The 16,295-nt window shown below is 45.4% G+C and overlaps 1 protein-coding gene across 1 annotated transcript in view; it reads right to left on the bottom strand.

Moving 5' to 3' along the window:
• Positions 1–16,295, bottom strand: part of ryr3 (ryanodine receptor 3) — a 593,334-nt gene that overhangs the window by 16,016 nt on the left and 561,023 nt on the right. Inside the window, 7 exon segments of the mRNA XM_072484927.1 lie at positions 3,037–3,137; positions 3,982–4,046; positions 6,444–6,543; positions 6,545–6,601; positions 11,098–11,232; positions 13,667–13,813; positions 15,289–15,349. Coding sequence (XP_072341028.1) covers positions 3,037–3,137; positions 3,982–4,046; positions 6,444–6,543; positions 6,545–6,601; positions 11,098–11,232; positions 13,667–13,813; positions 15,289–15,349 — 666 coding nt within the window.

The following is a 16,295-nucleotide window of genomic DNA, read 5'->3' as shown; positions in this document are numbered from 1 at the left end:
TTCTGGCCCCAGCCAACCCTTCAATGGGATGGGCGTGCTCCAGTGCAACCAGTGCCATCTTGTTGGCTGGGATGAGTGCGTGTGGGGATTGTAATGTGTATATATGCGGTTGCAACTTGTCAGCCTCCTGAGTGTTAATCACGGACCATCACCATTTCTCATTGGAATCGATTGTGTTCCATGTGGCGCCGGTGCTAGCCCCTCCACAGTCGCTGAATCGGTCCAGGTTCGGCGCCAGTTCAGCGCCAGTTTTGCTGTCGCGAAAGTCCACGATTCCTGCCCCGGCGTCAACACTTAGTGCGATCTTCCCAAAAGGGAACAAAGACCCGAGCGAGCGCGTTTAGGCGTGTGTTTCTCGGCACTTGCAGTGCTGAGAAACGCATGGCTATTCAACGCGACTTGTTTCGAATCAAGGGGCCTGAACGGGGAATGCACGGCCCATTTTCTACAAAGGGGAGCTCCCCTCGCTGGAACTCCCACTTGTAGTAAGAGATCGGATGGCATCCTGATCTCCCAGGTGGTGAATCTCGCGAGGCACTGCGAACTGGGTAGATCCCGGGAGTGGGGTCTCCCGGCTTTCATCAGCCATGCTGCGCTGCGGCGAGCTTCTTTTCCAGCGCAGCATGGCTGGTGGATGGCGCCTTTAGTCTCAGGAATGGAGAATCCAGCCGACTAAGTGTCACTGAATTGCAGTGGGGAACTCGCCCTGAAAAATCCACCACAAATGAACTTACACATTTTTGGGGAGAATCGTGCCCAATATCTGCTTTGACCAAACCAGCTGATTCTCCTCTCTATTGCCTTGCAAAGTCCTCACCAATTTCTTCCCGCATTTAAATATTTTCATTTTCTGCTTGGAAAGCTTGCTAAAGGTAGCTGTTGGTTAGATATTAATATCATTTGTGTATGAAAATTCTTCTTCAGTGAGCAAGCAGTTTGTTTAATAAATAGGAGCAGGAGTAGACCATTCAGCTCTTTGCGCCTGTTCTGGTTAGGAATATTAATGACAAGCTGAATTTACACAAGGTTCTCCCAAACACTGAGCTCACTTCACTGTGCGTGATCTCTCGGCTTGGTTCATATTGATCTGTGCTGGCCAGTTTTAATGTGTGAAGTCCAAATACAGATTGTCCCTGACACAGGTTTCCAATTGCAGTAATCACCAAGCCAGGCAATAGCTTCTGCAGTGGCTAAATGGGGCTCTGAGCCCTCTGCTGAATTTTGTCAAGAGGCAGTCTTCAATGATGCGAGTCAATGATTGCCACAGTAACAGTTCAGACTCCCTTCAAGATGCCACTTGTGCTGATTTGCTACACAAAGGCCTTCGCCAGTGGGGAAATGGTTGAGGAATGCCCAATTGTCACCTTTACACAAAATCTGTGTCCAAGTCCAACTCCAATGAGATAGGAAGAGGTTGGACTTGTTCTGAGAGGATCCTGGTCACACCTTCAGCAATGCAGGAATATCCTGGCAGCAACTGAGTGTTAGTTATGTTACACTCAGCTACTGGCAGAATCAAAACGTAGTCCTCTGTAGCTCCCTGACCTTTGGTTTCCCCTCATTCTTGTCCTCGGTTTCCCACCTTCACCTTGTCACAGGCGGTCTCCTGGTTCTGGCTTGTGCCAAACAATGAGCAATGTTACTAAACTGCAGGGGATCTAAAAGCACCTCCCAAACCCGTGGCCTCCAGCACCTAGAAGGTAACAAGTAACTGGGGACACTATCGCCTCCAGACACCATTCTCCTGACTTGAATCTGTACCACCCTTCTTTCATTGTCACCAGGTCAAAGTCTTGGAATTCGCCCATCTAACAATACATTGCACATAGCAGTTGAAGGAGGCCCACCGCGGTCTTCTCAAAGGCAACTATATTTGGGCAATAAATTTCCAGCCTTGTCAATGATTCCCACATCCTGAAATGAAAAGAATTTGAAAAAGTCAAAACTTCAAGGCCTAAATATTTAGGCAGCTGGGGCTGCACCCCCACCATCCAAAGAGTCAGCAGGGAACACAGCCCCATTAATTGAGTAGGCCGTAATGCCGTATACCATTTTATGCTCTACAGCTGATTAACACGGAGCGACTGTCGTCTCTCACTCGGGAGGAAGTCCCGCCTTAGACAGTTGCTGGTCAATCAGGTTGGCCGGCAGCTGTTTTGTCCCTCCAGCAACAGTGCTGCAGTGGCTGCAAGAGGAACTGCACTAACCAGCCTAAGTCTAATTTCAGGAACTGGAGCCACAGGTAAGTGAAAGGGGTCCCAGGGCAGGGTGGGTAGGAAGGCCTGGGTGGGGGATCATCAATGGGGACATCAGGATCCCGGGGCATAGGCTGGGGAGGGAGGGAGGTCCGGAGGTCACCAGGCCTTATGGTGGGGCGCCCCCAATCACACAAGGGTTTCTGATGGAGACTCTCCCACCTAAGATGTAACGTTCCTGATTTCCATGTTTCTCTTCCATGAGTCATCATCCCCCGCCAAACTAAAAATTGAGGCTGGGTGGGAAATGCCCTTAACTGGTCATTAATTGAGGCAAGGATAGGCTTCCGGTCCGAGGCCATGCCCGCCTCAGTGTAGAATCGCTGTGGAATCGGGACAGGGAGGAAGCTGGGGAAGATTCAAATATTTTTAAGGCAGAAGTGGATAGATTCTTGGTGGGGCGGTGGGAAGGGCTAGGCGGGATGCCGATTTGAGGCTACTATCAGATCAGCCATAGTCTTATTAAATGGCGGAGCAGGCCCGAAGGGCCGAGTGGTCGACTCCTGCTCCTTGTTCGTATGTACTAATATTTTAAAGGAATCACCAGATTCGCAATGTACTGTTCAGCAAAATAGATGTTTGAACATTTTTTTCAAGCAATTAGTTATTTGATTTTAAAATAATTTATATTTCAACCTATATTTTAAAATAATCGGATTCCTTAGCCATATTCCAGTCATGAATGGGAGATTAAAGCTAACCTGAATTTAACTTACAATGATTATTCGACAAATTTCACGTACACAGTTCGCAAATGCAGGATAAACCAATTGATACTCACAGGTAGTTTGCAAGGTTGTGCTCTTGTAAGGTATGTATCTCAAAACCATGTGGTATTGTGTCGAAGTAATCATTGCCGATTCCACAAATAAAGCATTTGGTCTGGGATTCAATGAAAGAACAATCCATTTGAAACACTGTCTTAGCTCCTTTCTGACAAAAATAAAGCTTAGCATTTCTTCAGAATTCAAGGAAACCTTGGTTGGTGGCTATGTAAAACATCTGCATAATACCAGTCCTTGTATTATAGAATCCCTACAGTGCAGAAGGAAGCCATTCAGTCCATCAGGTCTACACTGACACTCTGAAAGAGCACTCTACCTAGGCCCACTCCTCTGCCCGAACCCATAACCCCATGCATCAATCATGGCCAATCCACCTACCCTGCACATCTTTGGACACGAAGGGGCAATTTTTTGGTATAGCCAATTCACCTAACCTGCACAGCTTTGGATTTTGGGAGGAACCGGAGCAGTCGGAGGAAATACACGCAGACTTGGGGTGAACGTGCAAATACCACACAGTCACCCAAGGCTGGAATCAAACCCGGGTCCCTGACGCTGTGAGACAGCAGTCACCATACTGCCCCATGGTATGAGTACCGTGTTACTGTAAGAACACGAGGAATAAGCAAATTTGTCAATGTCCATCAAACTACTACCTTCAGCATAGAAGAGAGAAGAAAATAGTGTGGCGGGGGACAGAAACCTGTCACACTTCGGGAATTTCATTCCTAATGAACTGATATTGGGGTCTTTAGTTTAGAAATAGTAGAAAATGGGAACCAACATTAATTCCAATGAAAAGGTATGAATGAAAGATAATACTTCTAGAGTTGATTGTTGGGAAGTATGTTTCCCAGGCGTTTATTTGTTGTAACCTGCTTTGATACATGTTTGTAATAAAATATATTTAAAAAAAGATAATACTTCTAAAAGAAACACACCTCCATGTCTTCTCGCACTTGCTCCTGTTGGTCTCTCAGCTCACCAAAAGCATCAATGATCAAACCTAAGTAGCAGAAAGTGACAGTGTAAGCAATGTGTGAGCAGCTTACACTTTCCATTTCATTGCTGCTAAAGTCTTGCTCACACATACTTATGTGTGCTGGTACATGAGCAACCTTTTATAACCAAAGGTTTTTCTGAACCTTTAATACATATCGTCTGATTCGGAATTTGTTTTTGCTTAAAGCTAGGATTTTATCAACCACGGTTTGTAAGCTTTCTGCCCCTGTTTACAGTTTATCTGGTATTCATTATCTAATGAATTATGCAGTCCCAAGACAAACGTCAGCAAAGATCAATGTAACAAGCATTTTAATTAAAATACTTCCTCCATCATAATTACAAGATTAGTTGGATCACTGATTCATTTGGATGTTAACACACATTGGGATTCAGATGTATTTCTGGCCCTACTTTGAAATTTTATTCATTTGCCTATATACAGACAACTTTTAGCAGATTTCACCAGACTGCCGTTTTTTTGCATTCTTAAATGCATCTCATTGGTACTAAAAGGATTACAAAATATTGATGTAGCGCAAAAACTGACCAATCAGCTCATTAGATCCATATAGCCTCTTGCCATCATTCTTCACCTAACCCCATCAACATATCCTTCTAGACTTTTCTCCCTCAAACGCTTGTCTATTTTCTCCTGAAATGCACCTACGTTATTCCCCTCACTACCCCTTGTGGTACCACAGTGTAACCACTCTGGGTAAAGGCGATTTTTCCTGAATTCCCTATTGGATTTATTATTGACATTTTATGCGAATAGTTCTGGTGTTGCCCACAAATAGGCACACTTTGGGCTGAATAATAAGTTGGTGGGAGGGGGTGGGAAGAGAGGCTCACCACCCTCTGACCAGAAGTAAAGTTGGCATGTGGTGCCAACCCAGTCCATGCCACTAAACCAGGGCTGAGTGGGACCTCCGCCCCTCATTAGGGATTGGAGTTAAGGTTGCTGGAGGTTAGGAAAAATGGTGTTGGGGGGGGGGGGGGGGGGAGTTCTATCTTAGGTGGGCCGCCCTTGATCCACAGAAGCCTGTCCCTGAAGATTTAAACCATCCCCCTTTCCTTCGCACATTTTGATAACTGTGGTTAAAATAATCGGACCCCCTGACTGCCACACCAAATATTTTATGGTGTAGGCATCGTATTATCAGTGTCGATTGGCTTGGTGAGAAGCCTAATTGACCTTTGATTACCTATGTCAGCATGGTAGGCCAGCTGCTGATTTCAGTGCCTGCCCACCCCTAGCATTATGGGGGTGAGTTCCAAGGTGGGTGGGAATCATAGAATTTACAGTGCAGAAGGAGGCCATTCACCCCATCAAGTCTGCACCAGCCCTTGGAAAGAGCACCCTACTTAAGCCCACGCCTCCACCCTATCCCCGTAACCCCACCTAACCTTTTTGGACACTAAGTACGAATTTAGCATGGCCAATCGACCTCACCTGCATATCTTTGGACTGTGGGAGGAAACCAGTGCACCCGGTGGAAACCCAGAAAGTGCAAACTCCACACAGACAGTTACCTGAGGCTGCAATAGAACCAGGATCCCTGGAGCTGTGAGGCAGCAGTGCCAATCACTGTGCCAACATGTTGCCCCAGGAAGGTGAAGTGGAGTGGGCACCTGCCCTATTTTACTTGCCCACCCCACCCCCCTCCACAAGAAACATGCCCTGCAGAGTTATGAAAAATGCAGCCCTTTCTCTACATTGCCCCTATCAAAAAATGTTAAAGAACTCTATTATTAATCCATGAAGGAAAGAACCCCACCCTGTTAGAATCTTTCCTCGGCGGTTTAACCTCTCAGTTTTGGTATCAGTCGAGCAATTGTCTTTATTGCAACTTTTGCATTGCCTCTATGTACTTCTCATAATATGGAGACCAGAACTGTTTACAGTTCTCCAAGTGTGGTCTAACCATGGAATTCCTCCAGTTCAGAAGGGACCATTTGGCCCATCGAGTCTGCACTGGCCCTGCAGAAGAGCACCCTATCTAGGCCCACTCCCGTAACCGCACCTAACCTACACATCTTTGGACATTAGCCTGGCCAATCCATTTAACCTGCATATCTTTGGACTGGGAGGAAACCGGATCACCCGGAGGAAACCCACGCAAACATGGGGAGAACATGCAAACCTCCACACAGACAGTCACCCTAAGCTGGCATTTAACCTGGGTCCCTGGTGCTTTGAGGCAGCAATGCTGACCACTGTGCCACCCTGCATCTAGTGAGTACTGGAAGATTAAAGAAATGAGGTCGAAACCTACTGGTAATCAGCATGTTCCTCAGAAATTCAACACTGAAGAATGAATAGTACTAAATCTTTTGGATGAAGGAGTTCATTGGAAATAAATTCTACCTCAAGATATCCTTGAGTAATAAAACATACCCTGAATAATGGCTAGCAGGATGACAATGACAAAGAAGAAGAATGTGATGTCAAAGATAATTCGATACATTTCAGAAGGATCACCAGCAGGGTCTTCAATTTTCATCTCCAATGCCACCTCCGGCTCTGACACCCACATACATGTGAAACAAGTAGCACTGAAAATAAAAGAAGACAACGTGTCACATACTGTCAGAGTCAATGCTGTCAGTGAGAGATTGAAATGTGTTACAAAGGCATGAAGCATTGAATTGTGACTGGAAGGTAGAAATTGGTGAATCATTCGTCTTTATATCATCGCTTCTGCTACAGGATTCACTGAATAATTTCCTAACTAGTTACTTGGTGTTGGCTGGCAGAGATAGAACTGGGCATTGTCAGTGTACAAGTAGAAACTGACGCTGTGTTTTCGGACAATGTTGCCAAGGGGCAGCATGTAGATGAGAAATAGGGGGGGGGGGGGGCAAGGCTAGATCCTTGGGAGACATCAGAGGTAACAGTTTGGGAGCACCTGAAGAGAAAGCTTTGCAAGTTTTTATCTGGTTACGATAGAATGGATCCAGGTGTGTGCAGTCCCACCCAGCTTGAGAAGCATTGGAAGAGAATGGTATGGTCAACAGTGTCAACAGTCAGCAAGGACAAGACGGATAATTTAACTTTACAGTCATTTGTGACTTTGATGGGGGGGGGGGGGGGGGGGTCATTTTGAGACTGGCGGGTTTGAAAACCTGGTTGGAGGGATTCAATGTGCAGTTCAAAGAGAGTCTTGGGAGGAGAGATTAATGTTGAGGGCTAGGGCGGGTGTGGGAGATTGACCTGGTGGGTTAGGGGAAGGGAGGGAAGTGACCATGGAAGGTCAGGTGGTCTCGATATCAGTGACAATGAACACTGGAGGTGAGGGTGAACAAGACAGGGGATAATGGTTTAGGAAGATGGCATCATTAGAAGAATTGGGCAATTATCTTTGCATTCCAGGTGGATTCTGGAGTAGGGAGCAGTTTGAGCAGACAAGAACAGGAATCAATAGTGCTTCATGTGGTCCAGCCAGTTCTGGTGGTCGATGCTTAAACCAGTTATCCACCATATCCTTTGTCGTCTGTTTCTCTTGGACTGAAGGAAGCAGAGATGAGGGCTGTATCAAGAAAATGACCAGGGTGCAAGGGGGCAATGATTTTAATGGGGACTAGGGCATCAAAGATGAAGTTCAGGGTGTGGTTAAGCAGTTCGGCTCCGCTAAATATCATGATGAATGTAGGCCAAAGGCTAGATGGGTGAGATTTTAAACGTGCAGTGTTATGTGAATTGGGGTGAGGTTGGTTTGGAGGGAGAAGTCGGTTGCGAGCAAAGAGCGATACAAAGGAGTGAGCAGAGACGGCCTTATTTATGAATGATATGGTGGAAGTGGTGAGGCCACATATGGACATAAATATGGGTTGGGGAAGTTATATGGAAGGTGTGATCAAGGGAGGATATTAGATTGAACTCAGAGGAGGGATATCACGATGGATGTTAAAATGACCTAGGATGGGATTACCTAGAGCTCAATGCTCTGATCCATAGGTAAAGTTCACAGGATCAGCACTACAAGAGTTGAATTGAACAGATAGGTGGTTGGCAAGAGTCATCCCCAGTGGGTGTACGGGTGGGGAGATCAGCAAGGAGAGCAGGACGGGTTTGCTGCAGATAAGTGTTCAGCAATGAGTTCCTCGAGGCCCTTCAGAGGATGTTAACAGAGGCAAAGGGGGAATCTGTAAGCTTATGTAAGAGGGAGTCAAGCCTGGGACAGCAGCTGGAGCGTAGGAAGGTCAAGAAATGCTGAAGGATGAGGTGGTAAAGATTTGGAAATGCAGAGTACCTAGGAATGGGTGAAATTAAAAAGAGGCATAATAACAGAAGAAGGTGTTTGGAAGATGTAAGGAAAAAAAGAGGAGAGAAAGGAGAAATAGATGATGATGGGCTTGGGTGTTGAGCGGCAGTCAAAATGTGTACATGACTAGACAGAGAGAAATCCAGGTCATATGAGAAATCCAGGTCATATAGACATTGAGCCATGAAACTCGGATTAGCAGTTGGAAACACTCTCACCTTTGACCTGGAAGTTGTGCAGACCTCCCCGTCCTGGACTTGAGCACAAAAATAAAAGTTGACACTCCAGTGCAGGACTGGAGGAGTGCAGCTTGTCAGATGAGACAGCAAACTCAGGCTCCACCTGCCCACACAGGTGGACATGAAAGATGGCATGGGCAGAATTTCACGCGCATCGTGCACATTTGGTGGAAGGAACTGGAAGTGACTGCAATTGTGAGGTCCTGCTGAAGTTAAGTTCAATTCAGCATTGCGATATTACGCTTGTGACGAATGCAGGATTTTAGATATATTGGATTATAAACATTTGGCAATTTAAGGGTTGAAAGCCTGGGTTAGTGTGTGTTTGACTGCAGGAGTCACATTTAAAAAATAATCTTGTTTCACAAGACCAGAAAGTATTTAGGAGCGAGAGATGAAATAGACCAGAGTAAAAAGCCTGGCTAATTCACTGTTGTTTGATTATGGGGAGTCCCCGGGGAGTTAATGGGCAGGGTTCTCCATCGGTGGGATCCTCCACTTCGCTGGCAGCACACTCGCGCCCACGGATATGCCAACGTGTGGAGTTGACCACAATGGGAAACCCCATTGGCAGGCTGCCGGGATGGAAGATCCGCTGCCAGATGGGGCGCGCTACACCGCGCCGGAAAACGGGTCTGGCTGGACACAGAATCCTGCCCAATTTGTTTTCAGCCTGGAGAGTTAATTTGCTTTTAGCTTGGGGAGATGAAGTCATTGCTGTGTCGAGCTAAGGTATTCAGACATTTTGAGAAAGATTTTGAGTTGAGTTCAATCTAGCTATCCCTCAGACCACAAGTAAAGTATTTTCCTCTCACGGTAGGATAGTAAACAAAAAAAATCTAATTATAGTATTTAAAGCTGTGCACACTTGTCTGAAACAAGCCAGTTGAAATAGCTTTTTGAAGACATCCAACTAGAATCTGCAGGGGTTCTAACAGGACCAAATCTGTTCTGGAATGCAAATATTACTCTGTGCCACTGGTTTGCAGGAGGGATTGAGAGCTGTATGTTTTTGCTTTCTTGTTATTTAATTGGGAATGGAGATAATAATTAAGGGTATTGTGTTTACTGTATCGAGTAGTATTGTTTAAGGGGTAATTGTAAACTTTTATGGGGTGTGATGTTATAGAGTTTAATATTGAATTAATAATAAAGATTTGTATGAAAATACCAAATTCCGATTTGTGCAGTCAATCCTGGAGTGAAGTATTCCTTCCGCACAGCCTTATAAAATAAATTAAAATATTGGTGTTTTGGTCCAGTATCATTTTTTTATTTTTATAAAAAATAAATGTAGAGCATCCAATTAATTTTTTCCAATTAAAGGGCAATTTAGTGCGGCCAATCCACCTATCTGCACATCTTTGGGTTGTGGGGGCAAAACCCATGCAAACACGGGGAGAATATGCAAACTCCACACGGTCAGTGACCCAGAGCCAGGATCAAATCGTGAGACCTCGGCGCCGTGAGGCAGCAATGCTAACCACTGCCCTTTGGTACAGTATCATACCCACTGTTGGAGTTTGGTCTGGGATCGTAATACGCTGGCTGACCGTTTAACGCAGCATATTATGAAGGTCAGCTGGCATGTTGATCTTACAATCTCATGGGGCATGTAAAATCTTGTCAATTGGGGATTTAATCCCCTCAACTAGCAGCATAATTGATGGCAGGCATGCCACCGATCCCCACCTGCGTTTGATGACCAAAATATTGTGCAAGTTGGGATATATGGCCACATCAAAACAGGGTCTTTAACGTTCTTCCAGATTGGTGCCCACCTGCCCGGCAGACATAGAATTCTATCCCCTCTATCCCCTGGCACCATCTTGAAGATGAGCAGAGTTAGGTCCTATTTATCCCTTCATCAATCACCTTGAAAACAGATTATCCAGTCATTGTCACATTGCCTTTTGTGGGATCTTGCTGTGTGTAAATTGGCCATAACTACTAAATTTCCTACATGACCACATTTCAAACATACTTAATTGGCTGTAAAGCACTTTGGGACATCCTGTGGTCATAGAAGGTGCTCTATGAATGTAAGTATTTCTTAACACGTGGTTGCATGAAATAAATAAAAATATGCTCTGCAATTGAAAATTGAATTAGGCTTTAGTAGCTATCGGAGGGAGACTTATGAAGTGAACTCTGTTATGTAATACAACATGCATTGTGCCAATCGGAGTGTCACAAATGAGTGAACTAATGCCTGTGGCACTTTGTTCTTATTAGACGGGTTTAACATTCCGGGATAAAAGCAAATTATGCGGATGCTGGAATCGGAAACAAAAACAGAAAATACTGGACAATCTCAGCAGGTCTGACAGCATCTGTGGAGAGAAAAGGGAGCTAATGTTTCGAGTCTGGATGGCTCGTGTCAAAGCTTTGAAACATTAGCTCCCTTCCCTCTCCACAGATGCTGTCAGAACTGCTGAGGTTGCCCAGTCGTTTCTGTCTTTGTTTAACATTCCTGGAATTGAGTTTGTGGTATTTTCACCACATCCATGGAATGAATGTCCATTTCACAGTGATAACAAATAAATACCGTCATCATATCATCGCATTTCATGTCTGGTTCATCTTCATCCTCACTCTTGTTGTAGAATTTGCGGAAGAAATTGAAAGCAACCACTGTGTACAGGTACACAACAACAGCCAGGAGGCCAACAGTCAGCACAAGCTACACAAGGGAAGAAGCAACGTTTTCATGTCAGTCAATGTCAGTTAAAAGATATTCACTAAATTAATTCTCTTAAGGTACTTAATTGAATCACAAGGAAAGGCAGAACTGTAGAAATTACGTGGGCAATTTAAATTCTAGTTCACATCTCAATTATTCTCTCCTAGTTTCACATTCAGTTACGTACTTCTTTTAAAAATGTACTTTTTCTGTGGAATCCTCAGTGCTCTATTTAAAGAATGATGGTTAAGCTGAATGTTGGCCTTGTTTTTCTGATTGTAGCTGTCCCCCCCACCACATTCACAGCAGCTCAAAATTGAGGTTTAACCAGGTGTTAAGCCCCTTAAATGCAAATACAAAAGTTTCAGGCAAGGTGCCCTGGATGTTTCGGTTATTGCCTTTATCAATATGCCAGAGAGACACTTTGGGATTTTAAGTACGCATGCCCTCTCTCTACCATGTCAAATGCTTAGGCACACATTTTGCACAGAGGTGCAGCATTATATATGCTGCTTCGTAACTCCAAACTCAGTGTCCCAGCAAGTGCTCTAAATACTACATTAAACAATGTCCTTCAGTTGGGCATTTTAACAATATAATTAACATTAAGATTTGTTTGTGGGAGAGCACTTTGGAGATAATGACCACAATTCGGTGTCTTTCACTATTGCAATGGAGAGGGATAGGGCCATACGGCAGGGCAAGGTTTATAATTGGGGGAGGAGTAATTATGATGCGATTATGCTAGAATTAGGGAGCATAAGATGGGAACAGAAACTGTCAGGGAAAGGCACAAATGAAAAGTGGAGCTTGTTCAAGGAACAAGTACTGCGTGTCTTTGATAGGTATGTCCCTGTCAGGCAGGGAGGAAATGGCCGTGTGAGGGAACCATGGTTCACAAAAGAGGTTGAATGTCTTGTCAAGAGGAAAAAGGAAGCGTATGTAAGGATGAGAAAACAAGGTTCAGTTGGGTCGCTTGAGGGTTACAAGGTAGAAAGGAATGAGCTAAAAAAAAAGGGATTAGGAGAGCTAGGAGGGGACATGAGAAGTCCTTGGCAGGTCGGATCAAGGAAAACTCCAAGGCTTATGCTCTGGCCATAATTTTCCAATCCTCCAGATAAATAAGGTGGTGCCAGAGAACTGGAGGGTTACAAATGTTGGACCAGAGATTAACCCTGCTCCTACAGGCCAGTCAACCTAACGTCTACATGGATTTGCTAAAGGCATATCATGTTTAATTGTGTGTTGATGAAGTAACAGAGAGGGTACTGTGGTTGCTGTTGTGCATGTGGACTTTCAAATGGTTTTTAATACATCATAGATATTGGCAAAACTGAAGTCCATGACAATAAAGGGGCATTGACAGCGTGGGTTCAGAATTGATAGCTAAAGGACAGAAATCAGAGAGTAGTAGGAAACCTTTGGTTATACAGAACACAACTTTAAAATTTTGTAGGTGGCACAAAACTCAAGGAAGTAATTTCGAGGGGGGGTTGGAGAACAGGAGCAAACATCAGGATGACATAGACTGGTGAAATAGAGGTAAAATGTCATAAAATGTATTGCAGAAAAGTGAGAGATGATGCTGCCTACAAAAAAGAATGAAGAGATGCCATATAAATGAACTGTTACAATTCTGAACGGAATGAGGGAACAGGGAGAGCTGCAGATTTACATACAGAAATCTTCGAAGCGGACAGGACAAGTTAATAAGGCTGTACAATCAGCATATTTCATCCTTGGCTTCATAAATAAGAGACATAAGAGTATAAAAGCAAGGAAGTTATGATAAAGTTTGTTTTCAATTCTGGGCACTAGACTTTAGGAAGGATGTCATGGCCTTGGAGAGGGTGCAAAGGAGATTTATCAAAGGGTCCAAGGATGATTAACTTCAGTTACATGGACAGAAGGGGGAAGTTGGAATAAATAAGGAAAACCTGTTTCCATTGGCTGAAGGGTTGGCTGTTATATCGATCCCAAGCCAGTTGGTGAAGTATGAAATTAGACACTAATATTTTATTGGCAATAGCTTTATTCACAGAATGCAGCATTACATATATCTGCTTCCCACCTCCAAACCTAGTGTTAGCAGGCTCTCTTTATAAGTGCTCTAAATACTTAATTAAACAATGATCTGTGCACCTTAACAACATAATTAACATTGGCAAACCGCACAATGGGCCAAATAGCCTTCTTTTATGCTGGTAGTTTCTATGACCAACAGGTTCAAATTATAGTAAATTTTAAGCTTTATAGCAAAAGGTTCTTCATGCAATGAATGATTAAAATATGGAACAAACTTCCAGATAGAGTAGTGGAGAGGAATATTCTTTAATAATTCTGCATAAATGAGATGCGCAACAAACCAGCCTTTCTCATCTCTAACTACCTTGCAATTTGGGACAAATCAGGTTGTACATTTTACAGTTCTCACCTGCTTTCCATTGTGAGTTACAGATGACAGTATAGTACGGAGTGTCTTAAATCCCATAGCAATATCCAACAAGTGGGCAGCAAAGAAAAAGTTGTTGTAGTGACCCAAAATGGACATGGTTGTGTACCAAGCCAGATACAAGAATGACTGAGAATAAAAATGATAAAGTATTAGCTGCATGAGAAAGGTTTACATTTTATCATTGAAATATTACAGTGATAAAGCTACTCCTGTCATTACAATCCTATGCTAGCCAGTTTATAGCACTATCCTGTGGGCTGATTTTTAGAAACAGCATTGAACAGTACTGAGCACAGTGGTAGAATCCCCAACCCCAACAGTACAAATGACTTTGATTAGGGGAAAATCGTGCTCCGATTCTGATTGACTTCAGGGGCGGGATTCTCCGACCCCCCGCCGGGTCGGGGAATCGCCGGGGGCTGGCGTGAATCCCGCTCCCGCTGGTTGCCGGATTCTTCGGCACCGGATATTCGGCGGAGGTGGGAATCGCGCCGCGCCGGTTGGCGCCCCCCCCCCCCCCCAGCGATTCTCCAGCCCGTGATGGGCCGAAGTCTCGCTGCTAGAGTGCCTGTCCCGCCGGCGAGAATCAAACCACGTCTCTTACCGGCGGGACAAGGCGGCGCGGGCGGGCTCCGGGGTCCTGGGGAGGGCACGGGGCTATCTGGCCCCGGGGGGTGCCCCCACGGTGGCCTGGCCTGCGATCGGGGCCCACCGATTTGCGGGCGAGCCTGTGCCGTGGGGGCTCTCTTTTCCTTCCGCCTTCGCCATGGTCTCCACTATGGCGGAGGCGGAAGAGACCCCCTCCACTGCGCATGCGCGGGGGATGCCGTGAGCGGCCGCTGACGCTCCCGCGAATGCGTCGCATGGCAAAGTAATTTCCGCGCCAGCTGGCGGGGCACCAAAGGCCTTTCCCGCCAGCTGGCGGGGCGGAAATCAGTCAGGCAGGGGCCTAGCCCCTCAAGGTGAGGGCTCGGCCCCTCAAGATGCGGAGAATTCCGCACCTTTGGGGCGGCGCGATGCCGGACTGATTTGTGCCGTTTTTGGCGCCGGTCGGTGGACATCGCGCCGATTGCGGAGAATCCCGCCCCAGATTTGTAAAGACTGCTTGGTGCCATACTCAATCAAATGCTGCCTCAATGTGACTCCCATCTCACTTTTGCTCTTTTGTCCATGTTTGGACCAAGGCTGCAATAAGATTGGGTGCCACATGACAGCACTGTTGATGACACTTTGCTGACAATTGTGAGTAGATGGATGGGGCAGTAATAGGCTAGATTGGATTTGTCCTGCTTTTTATAGACAGGACACACCCCCAGGGCCATTTTTGAATTTGTTCGGTAGGTGTCAATATTGTAGCTGTACTGGAACAGCCTGACAAGGGGCGAGGCTACCTCTGGATACAAGTCTCCAGTACAACAGCTAGGATGTTATCAGGGCCCATAGACTTTATTGTATACAGTGTTGTAAAGGGAACTTGGGACTGATCATTATAATCAGACTTGCACATAACAGGCTTGATTTTATTAAGTGCAAAAGGTGAACAGCATATATAAAAAGAGCACACATAAGCCAAATGAGTAAGTGTGTTTAATTGGACTTACATTGTCAGTGAACACAACTCCAAGCTTCCAGATGTGGTATTTTAAGTCAATAGAACTCAACCTAAAAAAAGAGCAAACATTATTTTTAATGTTCAAAAGTATTTTTTACTTTGATTTTCTTTCAAAATTTTCTTTGAAGAGGAGAATTTTCTTTCTTCAGGGAAAGTCCAGAAGTTGCTGGGGGGTGGGGGGTGAGGTGTGGGGGTGGGGGGGGTGAGGTGTGGGGGGTGGGGGGGGGCGAGGTGGGGGGGGGAGGTGTGGGGGGTTGAGGTGGGGGTGGGGGGGGTGAGGTGGGGGTCGGAGAGGTGGGGGTGGGGGGGGTGAGGTGAGGGGGGGGTGAGGTGGGGGGGGGGGGGTTGAGGTGGGGGGGGTGAGGTGTGGGGGTGGGGGGGGGTGAGGTGGGGGGGGTGGTGAGGTGGGGTGGCGGCGTGGGGGTGGGGTGTAGTTAGCCCCAAGGGTGCTGGAAAGCTCTGGTCCCTCACACATGTCACTATGCTTGATCATTAATCCATAATGCAAATTGTTATAAATGGCTTTCTATGCTGTTACAGAGGTAACTTTTCGATTTAGGACATCAGGCTCAAAGTTTCACTTAACGCGCTCCTCAGGAAATTGACCATGGAAGCCAGCATAGTCACACACAGTTGTCTATCTATTAAAATCAATGCTGAGTGCTAATACATCCAGAACAGTAGCCTGAGCCTCTGGATTACTAGCCTGGTGACATTACCACTACCCCATCATCTCCCCTTCTCTGGCACTGAAAATGATCCTTTTTGCCAAACATATAGAGCCTTATTCCTTCAGCTTTGAATTATTAATGTTGGACATTTAAAAAATAAAATCACATGTTGTTACATTTTCTTTCTCGTTTTTGCTAAAATAATTTATCCAATATTTCACTTTTCATAGAATGGTCACCACACAGAAGGAGGCCATTCAGCTCATCGAATCCCTGCTCGTTCCCTGAAAGGGCAGTTCAGCCAGTTCCACTCCCCGCCTTGACC

Source organism: Scyliorhinus torazame, chromosome 2 (assembly GCF_047496885.1).
Source record: "Scyliorhinus torazame isolate Kashiwa2021f chromosome 2, sScyTor2.1, whole genome shotgun sequence".
NCBI classification, from domain to species: Eukaryota; Metazoa; Chordata; class Chondrichthyes; order Carcharhiniformes; family Scyliorhinidae; genus Scyliorhinus; species Scyliorhinus torazame.
This window is presented reverse-complemented; position numbering and strand designations above follow the sequence as displayed.